Genomic DNA, 12926 nt, shown 5'->3' with positions numbered 1-12926 from the left:
AGGTGCAATAGCAGTCTAAATAGGTGCTGTGGTGAATAGCGCAATAAGGTTGCAATGGCTTGGAATCAAGGCCCACTGCTCACTGGGAAAATATGGGAAAACGCCGTGATAGGAAGGACAAACACAGTGGAAATAGACCCGGCTCCCTCCTCTGGTGATTATCAACCACACGTTTAACCGTCTCCAGCGGGTGAAGTAACAGTGTGATGCTCCAGGAATTCTGCCCGATGCTCTGTGTAGCTCCCGGTGCTTCAGTCACAGATTTGCAAGCATACTATGCAGTACAGGAAGTCATGTCCTGAAGCGGTTACTAAAAGGAAAGTCAGAGCAAGGTCATTCCTCCTCCCCTAATAGTAGGAAAGTAAAATAAAAGAGTTCCATGAGACTTGCTCATTCAATGAACTTGAACTGTGTTCTCTTTGAAAATAAGGCAGCACATTGTAGGATGAGGAGAACAAGGAGCACACTATGAGTGCTCTGCAATTTCAGAACAAATAGGAAATTACACATATTTTCCAGGAATTAGAACAGTCTTATTATTTAGGGTAAGTCATACTTGAAGCAGCTGCCATCTGGTGGTTGGGGAGAGATAATGCATTTATTGTTTACATCATGTTATTTTGCATTATATAAGAAGTAAATAGTTTTTTCAGCACCTACTATTAACTGATTCAGTGACATGGGGTTCATGTTATATAATTATAACATTTTACTGAACTTTTAACTTGATCACTATACGTTGTGTTTCAGACAAGCAGCTAGCCACTAGCAGTAACATTACAGGTTGAATTTTAGACTAGCAGTTAGCCAATAGCTGACACATCCCAGGATGAGTTTAAGACAAGCAGTTAGCTAATAGCAGTAGCATCCAAGGTTGAGTTTCAGACAAGCAGCCAATAGCAGTAGTATGCCGGGGAGAGTTTCAGACCAGCAGCTAGCCAGTAGCAGCAGCCCTTTGGGAGGGCCAGCCATTCTATGAATACTGCTCTCGATCAAATGATGACCTCAATTTTTTTCTCTCGCCCCTCACCTTTCTATCTCGCTCTCGTTGACCCACACACCATAGAGGTATATTCAGTAAACTATTTCCTGGAATGGCATTTCCAGGCACTGGTGTCCAATTAGCACTGTAAGGAAGTTCAGTTACTCAGGTTACTTATTAGGTTGTGGTTGCCCCCGCAGCGTAATTAGCACGGAATTAGCATCAGAATGACCAAACTTCCGCCATCAACACATTATGCGTGTTAAATGCTATGTGCTGTTTCTATGTTTTTTTTCTTTTCAGGACACTGCTTCATAAACTAATGTCAAGATGACCTAGGTATTTGTCGTTTGTTATTGGTGTATCAAAGGAATATGCAATAGTCGACATGAATGGCACTATCAAAATAATATTTTAGTTATTAGGAGATTCTGTGATAATCTGTGTCATTTCCATCTATTTTGGGTTCTATGTGTCTCTGTGTAGATGCTGATATTCACGTTAGAAAATGTAACAATAGAATTGTAAAATGTTAAAAGCTCACAGAAATATGCTGTGGTGCATGCTGGAACAATGCAGACAAAACAGCTGTTTCTTGGCCCGAAACCGCAGAGCAACACTCAGCAGCTAACTCCTCAAAGGGTACATGAATGCTGCCCCCTTATGGGAGACATGAGAGAGTAATTTCTCCACCATGTCCAATTGATCAGCGTTTTAAAAAGACTCTTGCTCTCAGATAGCTGTAGATGTAATTGACATTAGTCTATCTCTAATACACATTGCCCACATGCTCACAGAGATAAAAGCAGACAGCCTTTAACACATCAATGTTCAAATCCGGCAAAAACCCTGCTTGAGTCTTTATGTTAGCAACCCATCCTGAGCTATTTACAATGTTGTCGTTAAGCAGAGGCTTTAATCCAATGCAACTTGTTATAACTGTCAGTCAGGAGAGGGAATGGGATGTACATCTTCTCAACAAAGCCGACAGGTAGAACCAGCAGACTGAAGTATTGCAGAGGATAAATCTATTCCTCTCTCCAGGAAGAGACGGGAGGTTAGTTTGTGGACAAGAGCCCCGGAGGATGTTTTGACCTATTGTAGGTGCTGGGGTCGAGTTGACTTCCTTCCAGCCGGACAGGAACACAGCCCGGCCCAGCCCAGTGCATCAAAGTACTATTGTGTTGTTCTGGGATAGACAAGCATGCATACAACAATACAACTTAGCCCAGTGGTTAGGTAGAAGGATTCCTGTTCCTTTTGTTATCATATAACCTTTATTCATGGAAATTTTATCCTAAGATCACAGAAGTTCTTTCAGTCTTCGGTCACTGTTGTCTGCATTAAACTGCAAACTTCCAAGAACAGGTCTCTCAGTGCTAGCTCTATTGTAGAACTGTGTACACACAGAAAGAGGAGGGAGACACCTAATCTCCCTTGCAATATTGAAATCCGTACATAAAGGTTGTGTAACAACAGCACGGGGAGTTTATTTTAATCATTTGTGTTGCAAACTATTCTGTACATTTTGTTGAATCTATAATTGCGTGCCCTCGCCCCCCTTGCCCATGTCCATCTTGGACTTAAAAACACCTCGTTGCTACAAAGCAGCCTGTTTACGTAATTATCCCCACACAATGATGTGGGTTAGCTATAGCGTAAATAAATAATGGGTACTCGTTTCAATTCCAACTAAGCACGAACAATATCCTCATCCGATTATTCCATTCAACCATCCTCCTTATATTACCCCAGTATTCGCGCTGTACTTTGCAGGAAACAACACCTTGGTGGCCTACGCCGCAACGTATTAATATTCCTCTAGAGGAAAAGCCATGGCAGCAATCCATCTCCTTCGCCCACTTACACCCTCGGTTTCCGTGGTTACCCCGAGAAATAAGACCAGGGTGAGTCACACATCATGGCACCACAACGGCCGGCGCCCGGCATCCAGCGCCGTGCGAGCGGCACACTGACCTGCGATGCGTATGACGGCCCTCTCCGCGGGGTCCAGAACCTCCCCCGAGCCCGACTTGGAGCGCTTCACCCTCTGGAGTTTGGAGAGGTTCCAGGGTAGGGTGTCCCCAGCACACGGAGGAGCGGCGCTCGCCGCTGCGTGGTCGGCGTCTTCATCGTCCGCCGTCCGCAGCCTCTCCCGTCTGGGCTTCTGCCGACGGCCCTCCATCACCTAGTCTTGGAGAAATGACCATTAAAAGGTGGATAATGTGTTTATATGCTGCATGAGGTGGGTTGATGTATGCAAGGCTGCATGTGCATACAGCAGTCTCCAAATGGATGCATGAACACAAGGGTTTGTTGTGGCTGTTAAAGAAGTCTTTCTGGAAATGCAAGGGGTTAAAATAAACACTGGACAGCCTGTCAATGTCCAGTATTACATTGTTATTCTATCATTAATGCCTCTGGATACTACTGACCACAGCTACCTGACTAACGGCTTGCCTTGTCTTTTGGTCGCATGTAGCAATGACAGCTAACTGTTATACCTAGTTATCTAGACGGTTATTGTAACATAGATACGTTTTTAGGATGGGTTCAACATTCCAGGTTTTCCTCTGTGAGCTGCCGTGGCATTATACCAGTTTATAATAACAGAAATTCAAATGAATAAAGATAAAAAGGTTATTTTAATACCACCGTTAGGTTTTACTATAATGCAAAGAAACCAGATATAAGCCAAATCCAGAAAGGCCAATATAACAAGATACTGGTAAGTGCCGAGATAAGGCCTCTGTAACACAGAGCTAACATGAACATGCAAAACCCCTTGTCCCTGTACCTTGTATACTTTCCCTGAAAGTGTATGAATGTAAAAGAGACTGAGGGAATATAACATCATGTCACATAGTATTCAGGCATTAGATGTCTCAGGTGTTTGATATTGCATTCGTTCCGGATTATTTGTTGTGTTCGTTTTGTTTGCATTATATACACAACACTTGGTTGGGTTGAATGGATGCATCTGGAAATGCCACACTAGAGCTTGAAAGGTTTGCAAAAAAAAAAAGAAGTTTACGGGTGGATTTGTACCTTTTAACTTTTAACCATCACTTAGAACACTTGTCACAGAGCTCAACAACGTCGTGATATCACACACGTAGACTTCAGGATATGAAGTAAGCAGCGATACTATTAGTTTCCACAAAATGTAGCTCGAAAATGTTAGTGAAGCAAGTGATTGACCTTTTACCTTTTGGAGTTTGGATCCCTGACTAGCCAACGTTTAGGGCATGACGTTTGGGACTTCATGAAATCGTGTCATGTGTGGATTGATAAAAGGTAAACATTGAAGTTAGCCTATACGTATGTGAGGGCTTTTCCCAATACCCTAGTCACAATTATTTAACTTGGCGTTGCCATTGCAAAAACAGTCCCTTTTTTTACTGCATGTGATAAGACAACTCGCCAGGTGAACTTTGGTAAGATTAATGTTACTGCTTGTCCCGTTTACTTCTATTAAATGTCTTCGGCATAGCTCCATTCTAGAATAGAGCCAGCATGTGAAGCCTTACCTTAGAATGTCTTCAATTAACCACGGCGGGCTCTTGCTGTTGAACAGCGATGATTGCTGCAGGTTCCCGCGCGCGTGACTCTGTTTCAGCTTCAATTCTGCCGCTAATCGACGACAAAACGTTCGCTGCCCGTGTGTGACAGCCAGGCTCCTGTCCGGCGTTGTGTTATGTTTAAATAGCCCCTCCTTTGCAGGAGAAAGTCGATTGTCTGACTTGTCCGACGGAATCCGCAGTCATCTGTTTGAATGGTACATTGCTGCTGTGCTGTACGTCCTCCTCGCCTCGTTCACCTGATCGAATCATCAGCAATGTTCAATTCTGAACACTTAAGCTGCAAACAGTAAATTAACTGCCTATTCATATTTGATGAGGCGTTTAACTGTGCGTTAGAAATGCCAACGACGTTGACCTACCACCTTTAAGTAATTAACGCTGCATTTACCAGCAATGGTATCCTCTGACCGCATTCCCAGGCGTTCTCACCACGGAGCACTGAACGGGGTGCTCCAAATGAGCGTTATTGGAGAGAGAGAGAGGGCGGGACTTTCAGTTTAGTGCGTTTAGATGCGAGATCTAAGGGAGAGCGAGGGACTTCCAATAGGGATAGCTGCTTCCGTGCATTAGATATTGCTCTGTCAGGTTGTTTCTTGAACCATCCCTATTTATTCTACACGTCGTTATTGGTCTAATTCTTGTCATTTTCTATTCTCGCACCGGGGACAGTTAACTGGCGTAAGAGACCGGAAATGCCGTTGCGGTAGAACAGGATAACGTTAGAATGTAGGATCCTCTCATAGCCTTGGTCTGAGTCTGGCGCTGCGGTAAAACAAGCAATATCACTTTTCGATTAGTTTCCCTGGTGGTCCTGAAGAGAGCTCTGATGGTGCAGCAAGAAAGCATCGGGGTCCGCTCACTGTAATGTTATGCCTTTAGAATGAACTGGCAGAAAGTTTTCACACTCGTGAAATAATGATGGATGAATAACTTGAACGGATTTGTGGATAACACTCAATTTAAACAAGATATTAAAATGTATAAACATTAACATATTTAATCAGTTCAGCATTATACAGAAGTTTAGCACTTATTTTTTTGTTATTGTGCCTGGCTTGCCATTGCCTAAACTGGGTTATCAGGCCCGTTACTGCTTAAGATATCGCCCCTCAAATCCACAAGCCCTTTATCAGCTTAATAGCACTCCACCCTAGCCTGGCTCCGCCCGCCTAAGTACTTCCGCTCAATTTGAATTTCCCTTCAGTACTAGTGAAATGAAATGAAGTGAAGTACGAGAGTCTGGTAGAACCAGGCTAACTCCACCCTAGAAACACAGTGAAACACCAACAACAAATGAATCATGCTGTAGATCCGGAATATAGGTTTATAGATCTATCAAGGTCAAACCAATGACATATGCACCGCTGCACAGTAAGATTAGACCATGGAAGGAAATTAAATGATTGTCTCAGACAAGTGAGCTCACATGTTTAACCTATACCCAAGAAGGTTTAGCCTGTAATTTTACCTCAAAATAAGGTGGTCTGGCTAGCCTTATAGATCCATAGCAGTCCACCTAAAGCCTGTCTTCGTCCCTTCAAGGAGGACCACCCCCCCCCCCCCCCCCCCCCCCACCTCCATCCCTGAAATAATCCTATTTACAGCTGCACTGTCACCATGGCCCACTGACCCTGGCTGTTCAAGGACAACTCCATTACCTTGTGTCTGTCCGTGACAAATGTGGCATAATAAACAGATTTATAGAGAAAAAAATCTGTGGATGTATTGCGTCATAGATTGCTGTATTTTATTCTTGAGAAACTTTCCACTTCCTAGGGAAATACATGAGGAGGACACAACACTTATAGGTACGGCACAACTAAACATACAAATGAGGTATAGTTTAGCACATTACACATCTTCAAACAAAGTGATTTCATGAACTAGAAATTATTAGGACTGGAGGTCAGCAGATCCAATCAGAAACAGAGGGGAGAAACCTGCGAGGGGGGGGGAGAAAGACCCCCACAAACGAGCATGGACTGACAATGACCTGGCCTGTACCACCGACATACTTGCTTTGTTATTGCATTTATTCATGATTCAGTGAGGAAAAATTAATGGCTTGCCACATAATATGAAGGTTATTTCTCCATATTTGGTGGAATATTATATTAACTGAATACACTAACAATATTCTAATTTAAGCAAAAGGTAAGCTAAAGGTGAGAAAGGTCGTCCTTTTTCCTCACAGCTTTTGGGAACACCGTTACCATTCAAATGTTTTAGCTCGGCCCTAATCTCTGCCAGACTGAGTCTTTGTTTGTTCCATACACTCACACTGAGGCCAGGTTTTGGAAACATAGTGGGAACAAAGGAACTCTTGTAATATGAGGATCCTTGTTTGTTTCTGCACACAGGCAGAACAACAATATGGTGGCTCTTTTATGACCAACTGCTTGTGACAAATATCCAAATACAACAGCAGAAAGATACACATACACATGGCCAGACACATGGACGCACACACACACCCACCCACCGTATCACCCACACACAGACAGCGACAGAGGACAAGAAAGAGAGTTATGTACTGACACATCTTCATTCGTTTCAGTTTTAGAGGTATAGGTAGGCAATTTACTTTGGAAGCTGGTTTTGTTCATTTAACTGAAATTAGGGTTAGGGTTAGGGTTAGGGTTAGGGTTAGTGCTCTGACCTGCACTCAGTGAGCATGACCGGCCCCTCCCACAAGGCTGGACAGACCTATCGCTAAACCAAGCAAGTCACGTGTTGTGGGGGAGTTGCTTTGATGGTGGGGGGCATGGTGGGATTTTTTCAGTTGCATACATTCAAAAATCAAGCTAACCCTGGCTGGTTTCTCCAAACTGCCTGCCTACTCTACTTTTAACTGCTGGGTATGTAAAAGGTGGATGTAAAAGGCCAGCTCAGAAATACCATGGGTGTCAGGTACCCTCTCTGTCTCCCTGCAACTTCTTGGAGAGCTGAATCATTATTATGCCTTTGCTGGAATGCTGGCACAGGTGCCCCACTACAGTCAGTCAAGACTATAAACCAGAGAGACCTATAGCCTACCGGAGCTGAGCTATATGTCATGGGCTGTCAGAGGAGTACGGGCTCACAGAGATGTCCTAGGAGAACTCTAAAATGTAAGAAATGGATAGTCTCATAAAAACAGGATAGTATACGTATTCATCTTCAATCTGAGGTATCCTCAAATCGTCACACAGTAGGGCACACAATTTTAGATTTTAAGGTGTTTAACGGACAGGCCAATTTAAAAACAAAATTTGGGAAACATATCCTGCCTCATTTCAAACATTAACTATCTAGTTGAAGCATGTGATGTGTTACCCAGTGGTGACCTTTGAGTTTCCTTTTCTCAGGCTATCAGAACCCTGAACTCAGTGAACTCAGTCACTAAGTGATACCGGACCACTGGAAAATCCCCCCACCGCTTCCCCGGCACTTTGACTCCTTAACCCTGGCCAAAATACATTTTGTGCAATATATTCCTACCGCTGTTGGAATTTTGCATTTCCCTGAAGGAGCCAAGGGATCAATAAAGTGTCTGTCTATCTATCTATCTATCTATCTATCTATCTATCTATCTATCTATCTATCTATCTATCTATCTATCTATCTATCTATCTATCTATCTATCTATCTATCTATCTATCTATCTCTCTCTCTCTCTCTCTCTCTCTCTCTCTCTCTCTCTCTCTCTCTCTCTCTCTCTCTCTCTCTCTCTCTCTCTCTCTCTCTTCTCTCTCTCTCTCTCTCTCTCTCTCTCTCTCTCTCTCTCTCTCTCTCTCTCTCTCTCTCTCTCTCTCTCTCTCTCTCTCTCTCTCTCTCTCTCTCTCTCTCTCTCTCTCTCTCTCTCTCTCTCTCTCTCTCTCTCTCTCTCTCTCTCTCTCTCTCTCTCTCTATCTATCTATCTATCTATCTATCTATCGATCTATCGATCTATATCTATCTATCTATCTATCTATCTGCATCTCCCTGTTATCCAATTTAATTGCACATATATTTATAATATTCTTAATCTCGTTAAAACTTTTATTGTATTTTATTCCATTTCACTGCATATCCTGTATAAGTATGTGACACATCAAAAGCTTTGAATCTTGAAACAAATATAGTTTCTGGTTCGTTTATAGACATCGAGCAAACATAACGTGCTGAATTGACATGAGGATGAAAAATGAGATGGACACCAAGGGAATAAAGAAAGAAAACTGGAGACTGTACACAATTGTGGAACAGTTTCACCGGTGAAACTATAATAGTGAAGGGGTTTTAAGCAATCTCTGGCGAACTCTACTGGAATATGTGGGCTAATGCACTGTGTCTCACAACTAGCACATGACAGAACCAGGCTATCTCTTCTCACAGTTTTACCCATGCTGTCTGATTCAACCTGCTGCTAATGCTAATGCGAGTGAGGACAATTAATAAATCACTATGTTTTAAACGTTTCAATTAAGCTCTTGAAGAACCAGTGGCGGCGCCAGAGATTTATTCTTGCAGTGCTACACTTGTTCGGAATTCGGTCATGGTGCTGAGAGCTGTAGTAGTGTATGGTTATATTTATGCGCAAGGACAGATGAAGCCTGGCTCATATACACTGTTATGTATAAAAGTCAAACAACAGATTCAAGGCTTAACCAGGAATTGGACGGATAGTACTCTGACCATGCTACCTCAATTAATGCAGCTACTGAATTTCAAACAAAAATCAACAGATTCAATGTTTGGAAGTCAAAGCAATGGCAGTAGGCTTATTTTATGTGACCGAATATTCCAGCCAGGAGTTGAGGTCAAACCAGCCACGAATAAAACTCCTTTGCGGAATGCCAAACTGTTGCGAGGGTTCTTTTTCTATGCAGGCCGACGGGGGCCTTTTCCTGCTGCTGGCTTACATCGCTGACAGTATTCCCACTAGCACCAAGAGCAACTTCATCCTCCCTATTCTCCTCCCACTCCCTTTCTCCATCCTCTACTTCACCCTCACACTCCTTATTGAACTGGTGTCGTCATCATCCCCACTAACTTCTTTCTGCATGTTACTTTCAACAAAGTGGCGCCAGTGAGACGCCACTCATTCCTCTGGATTTGTGGTCGTTTTTATCACAAAGATGGAGTGAGTGAGTGACGTCACTAGCTGAAGTGTACTTAGATCAGTGTAACTGATCTGAGGACAGCAACGGGGGTTCTGTTTCACTAGATCAACTGAAGAAACAAACTGTATGTCCGATTTCAGTTCATTTCTTAGTGGTGCCATAGCACCAGCAAGCACGACCTCAGCCAGTGGCGGTTCATCTAGACACATTTTACTAGGGGGGCCAAGGAGGGGCCAGGGTTTAACCAGAGGGACACAAATAAAAGGCAAATAAATATATTTAAAGATTATAAACTTTATTTTACTTTAAAATCATCAAACATTTAATTTGTACAAGAGTTTATAACTTCACAAGTCTGTTTTTTTCTGTCAAACTATCTTAAAGGGACACTGTGTAAAAATTACTCCCATCTAGTGGTACAATTGTATATTGCATTCAAACTAATAGTGCTCGCTTGTCCAAAAACTACGGTGGGCAGTATGTGCCAAGAAGCTGTGACATGACACCTACTACCTCATCGAGTCATTCGAGTGATGATGAGGTTCGTGGACAACTGGACAAATTAGATGGACAAATCAGATCAGGTTTATTGACCAAGCATTCTTACAGACAACGAACTTGACTCCAGCAGTTGTGGACTTTCCAACATGACAAATAACTACACAGATGATAAATAACAGTAGGTCATTTAATGTCAGATTACATAAAATGTCATAACATAAAAGTTGACATAGCCTTTGGTAGTCTTGGAGTTACCGATAATCAAAACAATAATTCCCATAATGCGTGCGGCTGAGCACGCATCCTAATCAACGCATTGTAACCCGTTGATTTCAACAATGTAACAGTATTCTAAATACCAACAATTTACATTGTAACTAACGGAATCAAATCAAAATCAAATCAAATCAAATCAAATCAAATCAAATTTATTGTCATTTTGTTGATTGAACAACAAAACGAGAAGGCGTTTCTCACGGATCAAGATCAACATACATTTCAAACAAACAAACAAACAAACGTCCCAATGATGAATAAATAAATAAATAATAAATAAAGTCCAGTGAGAAGATCTGGGACGCTGGTGCATTGAGCATCCTGACAGCTTGAGGTAGGAAGCTGTTCCGCAGCCTGGTGGTGGAGCATCTTAAGCTGCGATAGCGTTTCTTGGAGGGTAGGAGCTGAAAGAAGCTGTTCAGTTTGTTTACGTCCACCCCGTCTCTGCTGCTTCCTCCTCCGGGCAGTTGCGGGCACGGTGTCACAGTGTCCGTTAGTATCCTGTGTTTGCGTAGTATGTCCAGATGCCAGCGAATGCCAGTGATGTTACTCGCTCTCAATGTCCTAATGTTTAATATTGTTTCCCTGTCATAAACTACGTTCGTCGTAGGACGTCTCACACTCAAACATTCAATCTCAATCTCACAGATCTCAAGAGGGGCCGCTGCGACTGTGCGCGCCGCCAGTTAGTCGCCCTGGCAACGAGTTTACTTCCTCGTCTCCTATCCTGTTCCTAATTCCTCCTCTCGATCTTCTTTTCCTCCGTATTGTCTTCTTTATCAGAGTTGTTGGTATGAAATCCAGTTGTTCGGGTGATAAATCAACTGTCTCGCAAGCGAGTTGAAGCTCCAGAAGGTCCGCTCTAGCCTAAGTGCGTCTCGGTGGATTTGGATACGTGGTGACCACAGCAGAGAATAAACCTCCATAACTTGATGGCTTTTGAATTCCTCCAACGCATTTGACAGTATCCATAAGTCATAAGAATATTGTCACGATTTAAACTCGACAAAAATGTGAAAAAGTAAATTAAATATGTAATAAAGTAGCCTTTCAATGACGAGTCGCTCAAACATAGCGCCCCGCATCTCGTTGCCATGAAAAACCATGTTATACATGCTTTGCTTACACATCGTCGTTTTTTTGGCGACGATGATTCCTTCTCCTGTGGCGTGGCATAACTATGGTCTTTCAAAAAAATGCGGTGCATGTTCAAATTTGCCGGTAAAACTCGTCTCGCTAAACTAAGCTCTGTTCCACCGTCACGCTGGCTCAGAGTGAAAACGCGTTTGCAATTCCTGTACGACGTAGTGCTTTTTGACCCTCTCGGCAGCTCATAGACCGGAAGAAAATGGAAGCCTCCATGAAGCTTACCCGTCCTATGTAACCATATTGATATTAATATTAATTATTCTTCGCTCAGGAGGATAAGTGAGATTTTTGGCAGAGATAATTTTACACCAATGAGGACTTATTTATGAATGAATATGTTGATTTGAGGTAATAAATTACTCAAAATATTACATAGTGTCCCTTTAAATTGATGGAGCTTATGCCTTAAATCATCAAAATCATCTAAACATTAATGTTTTGTACAAGCGTACAAGAGAGGTACAGGGTACAACATACAGTGTGTCAAAGGGAAAATAAACCTCCAGGTTACAACGAAGTGGAGAACAATGTGCCATTTCCTATTTATTTTATCAGTTTTAGTGTGGAGCAACAGTGTTCCCAAAAGGCTGAGCTTACAGGAAGGGTTACAGCAATCTTGCACAGTCTAAAGAGCTCAAAGGAAACTTCTCTGTTCTACTGTTCTTTCCTCATTTAATGATAATTGCTATTAGAATAAACAAAACGTAGGGGCATGCATTAGATTTCGTTGCATAACCATCCCTCCCTACTTTACAGGGGCAGGTAGCCTACTACTCTTTACTCAAATGTATTTGTTATCCCAATGCAGCAGCCAAAACGGATGAAAATACGTGGTTAACATCACAACATTGTGTAGCCTAGACCTAGAAAGGACACTGACATTTGGATACTCGCTTCTGCTTCGATGAGTTTTATTAGATATGATTACGTTTCTAAATATATCGAGAACAGAAATTTACAAACTTAATTTCATCATCAGCGTGAGGAACTAAACTAACACGGTTATGCGCAAGAACAACAAGCCACTTATGAAATGAAATCGTTTTGCTTAGCTTCGACTCTTGCAACAGCAGAAATCGTGGCTCCTTTCTCCAAGAGTAGTCGCTGAGCTCCCATTCACCGAGCAGCAGCAGCGCGTTGTTTGGGTGCGCCGCTCTCATTTACCCGTGTAGAACGATGCATCACATTAGTCCCGTAAAATCATGATTGTTTTATTTGGGCAGCACGGGGGGGGGGGGGGGGCAAGGGGGGGGGGGGGCCAGGGACATGTCTTCTGGGGCACTGGCCCCCGTAGGCCCTCGTGATTGGTGCTAGTGATTGGTTAAGAAGAAACCCTCCCCTCCAGTGGAA

At 42.7% G+C, this 12926-nt stretch overlaps 1 protein-coding gene across 7 annotated transcripts in view; it reads right to left on the bottom strand.

Annotated features, from left to right (window-relative positions):
• plecb (plectin b) overlaps positions 1-4928 on the bottom strand; it is a 105241-nt gene extending 100313 nt beyond the window's left edge. For 2 of the 7 annotated variants that reach the window (XM_060064951.1, XM_060064953.1), the window contains exons 1-2: positions 4513-4928; positions 2960-3175 (exon numbers count right to left, since the gene is read on the bottom strand). In XM_060064951.1, the coding sequence (XP_059920934.1) occupies positions 2960-3167 (208 nt within the window). In that variant the 5' untranslated portion in view covers positions 3168-3175; positions 4513-4928. The remainder of the gene's footprint in view (positions 1-2959; positions 3176-4512) is intronic. The other 5 variants (XM_060064975.1, XM_060064973.1, XM_060064952.1 and 2 more) reach the window with 4 other exon arrangements.
• Positions 4929-12926: the final 7998 nt, after the last annotated feature.

This window comes from Gadus macrocephalus, chromosome 11 (genome assembly GCF_031168955.1).
Source record: "Gadus macrocephalus chromosome 11, ASM3116895v1".
NCBI classification, from domain to species: domain Eukaryota; kingdom Metazoa; phylum Chordata; class Actinopteri; order Gadiformes; family Gadidae; genus Gadus; species Gadus macrocephalus.
This window is presented reverse-complemented; position numbering and strand designations above follow the sequence as displayed.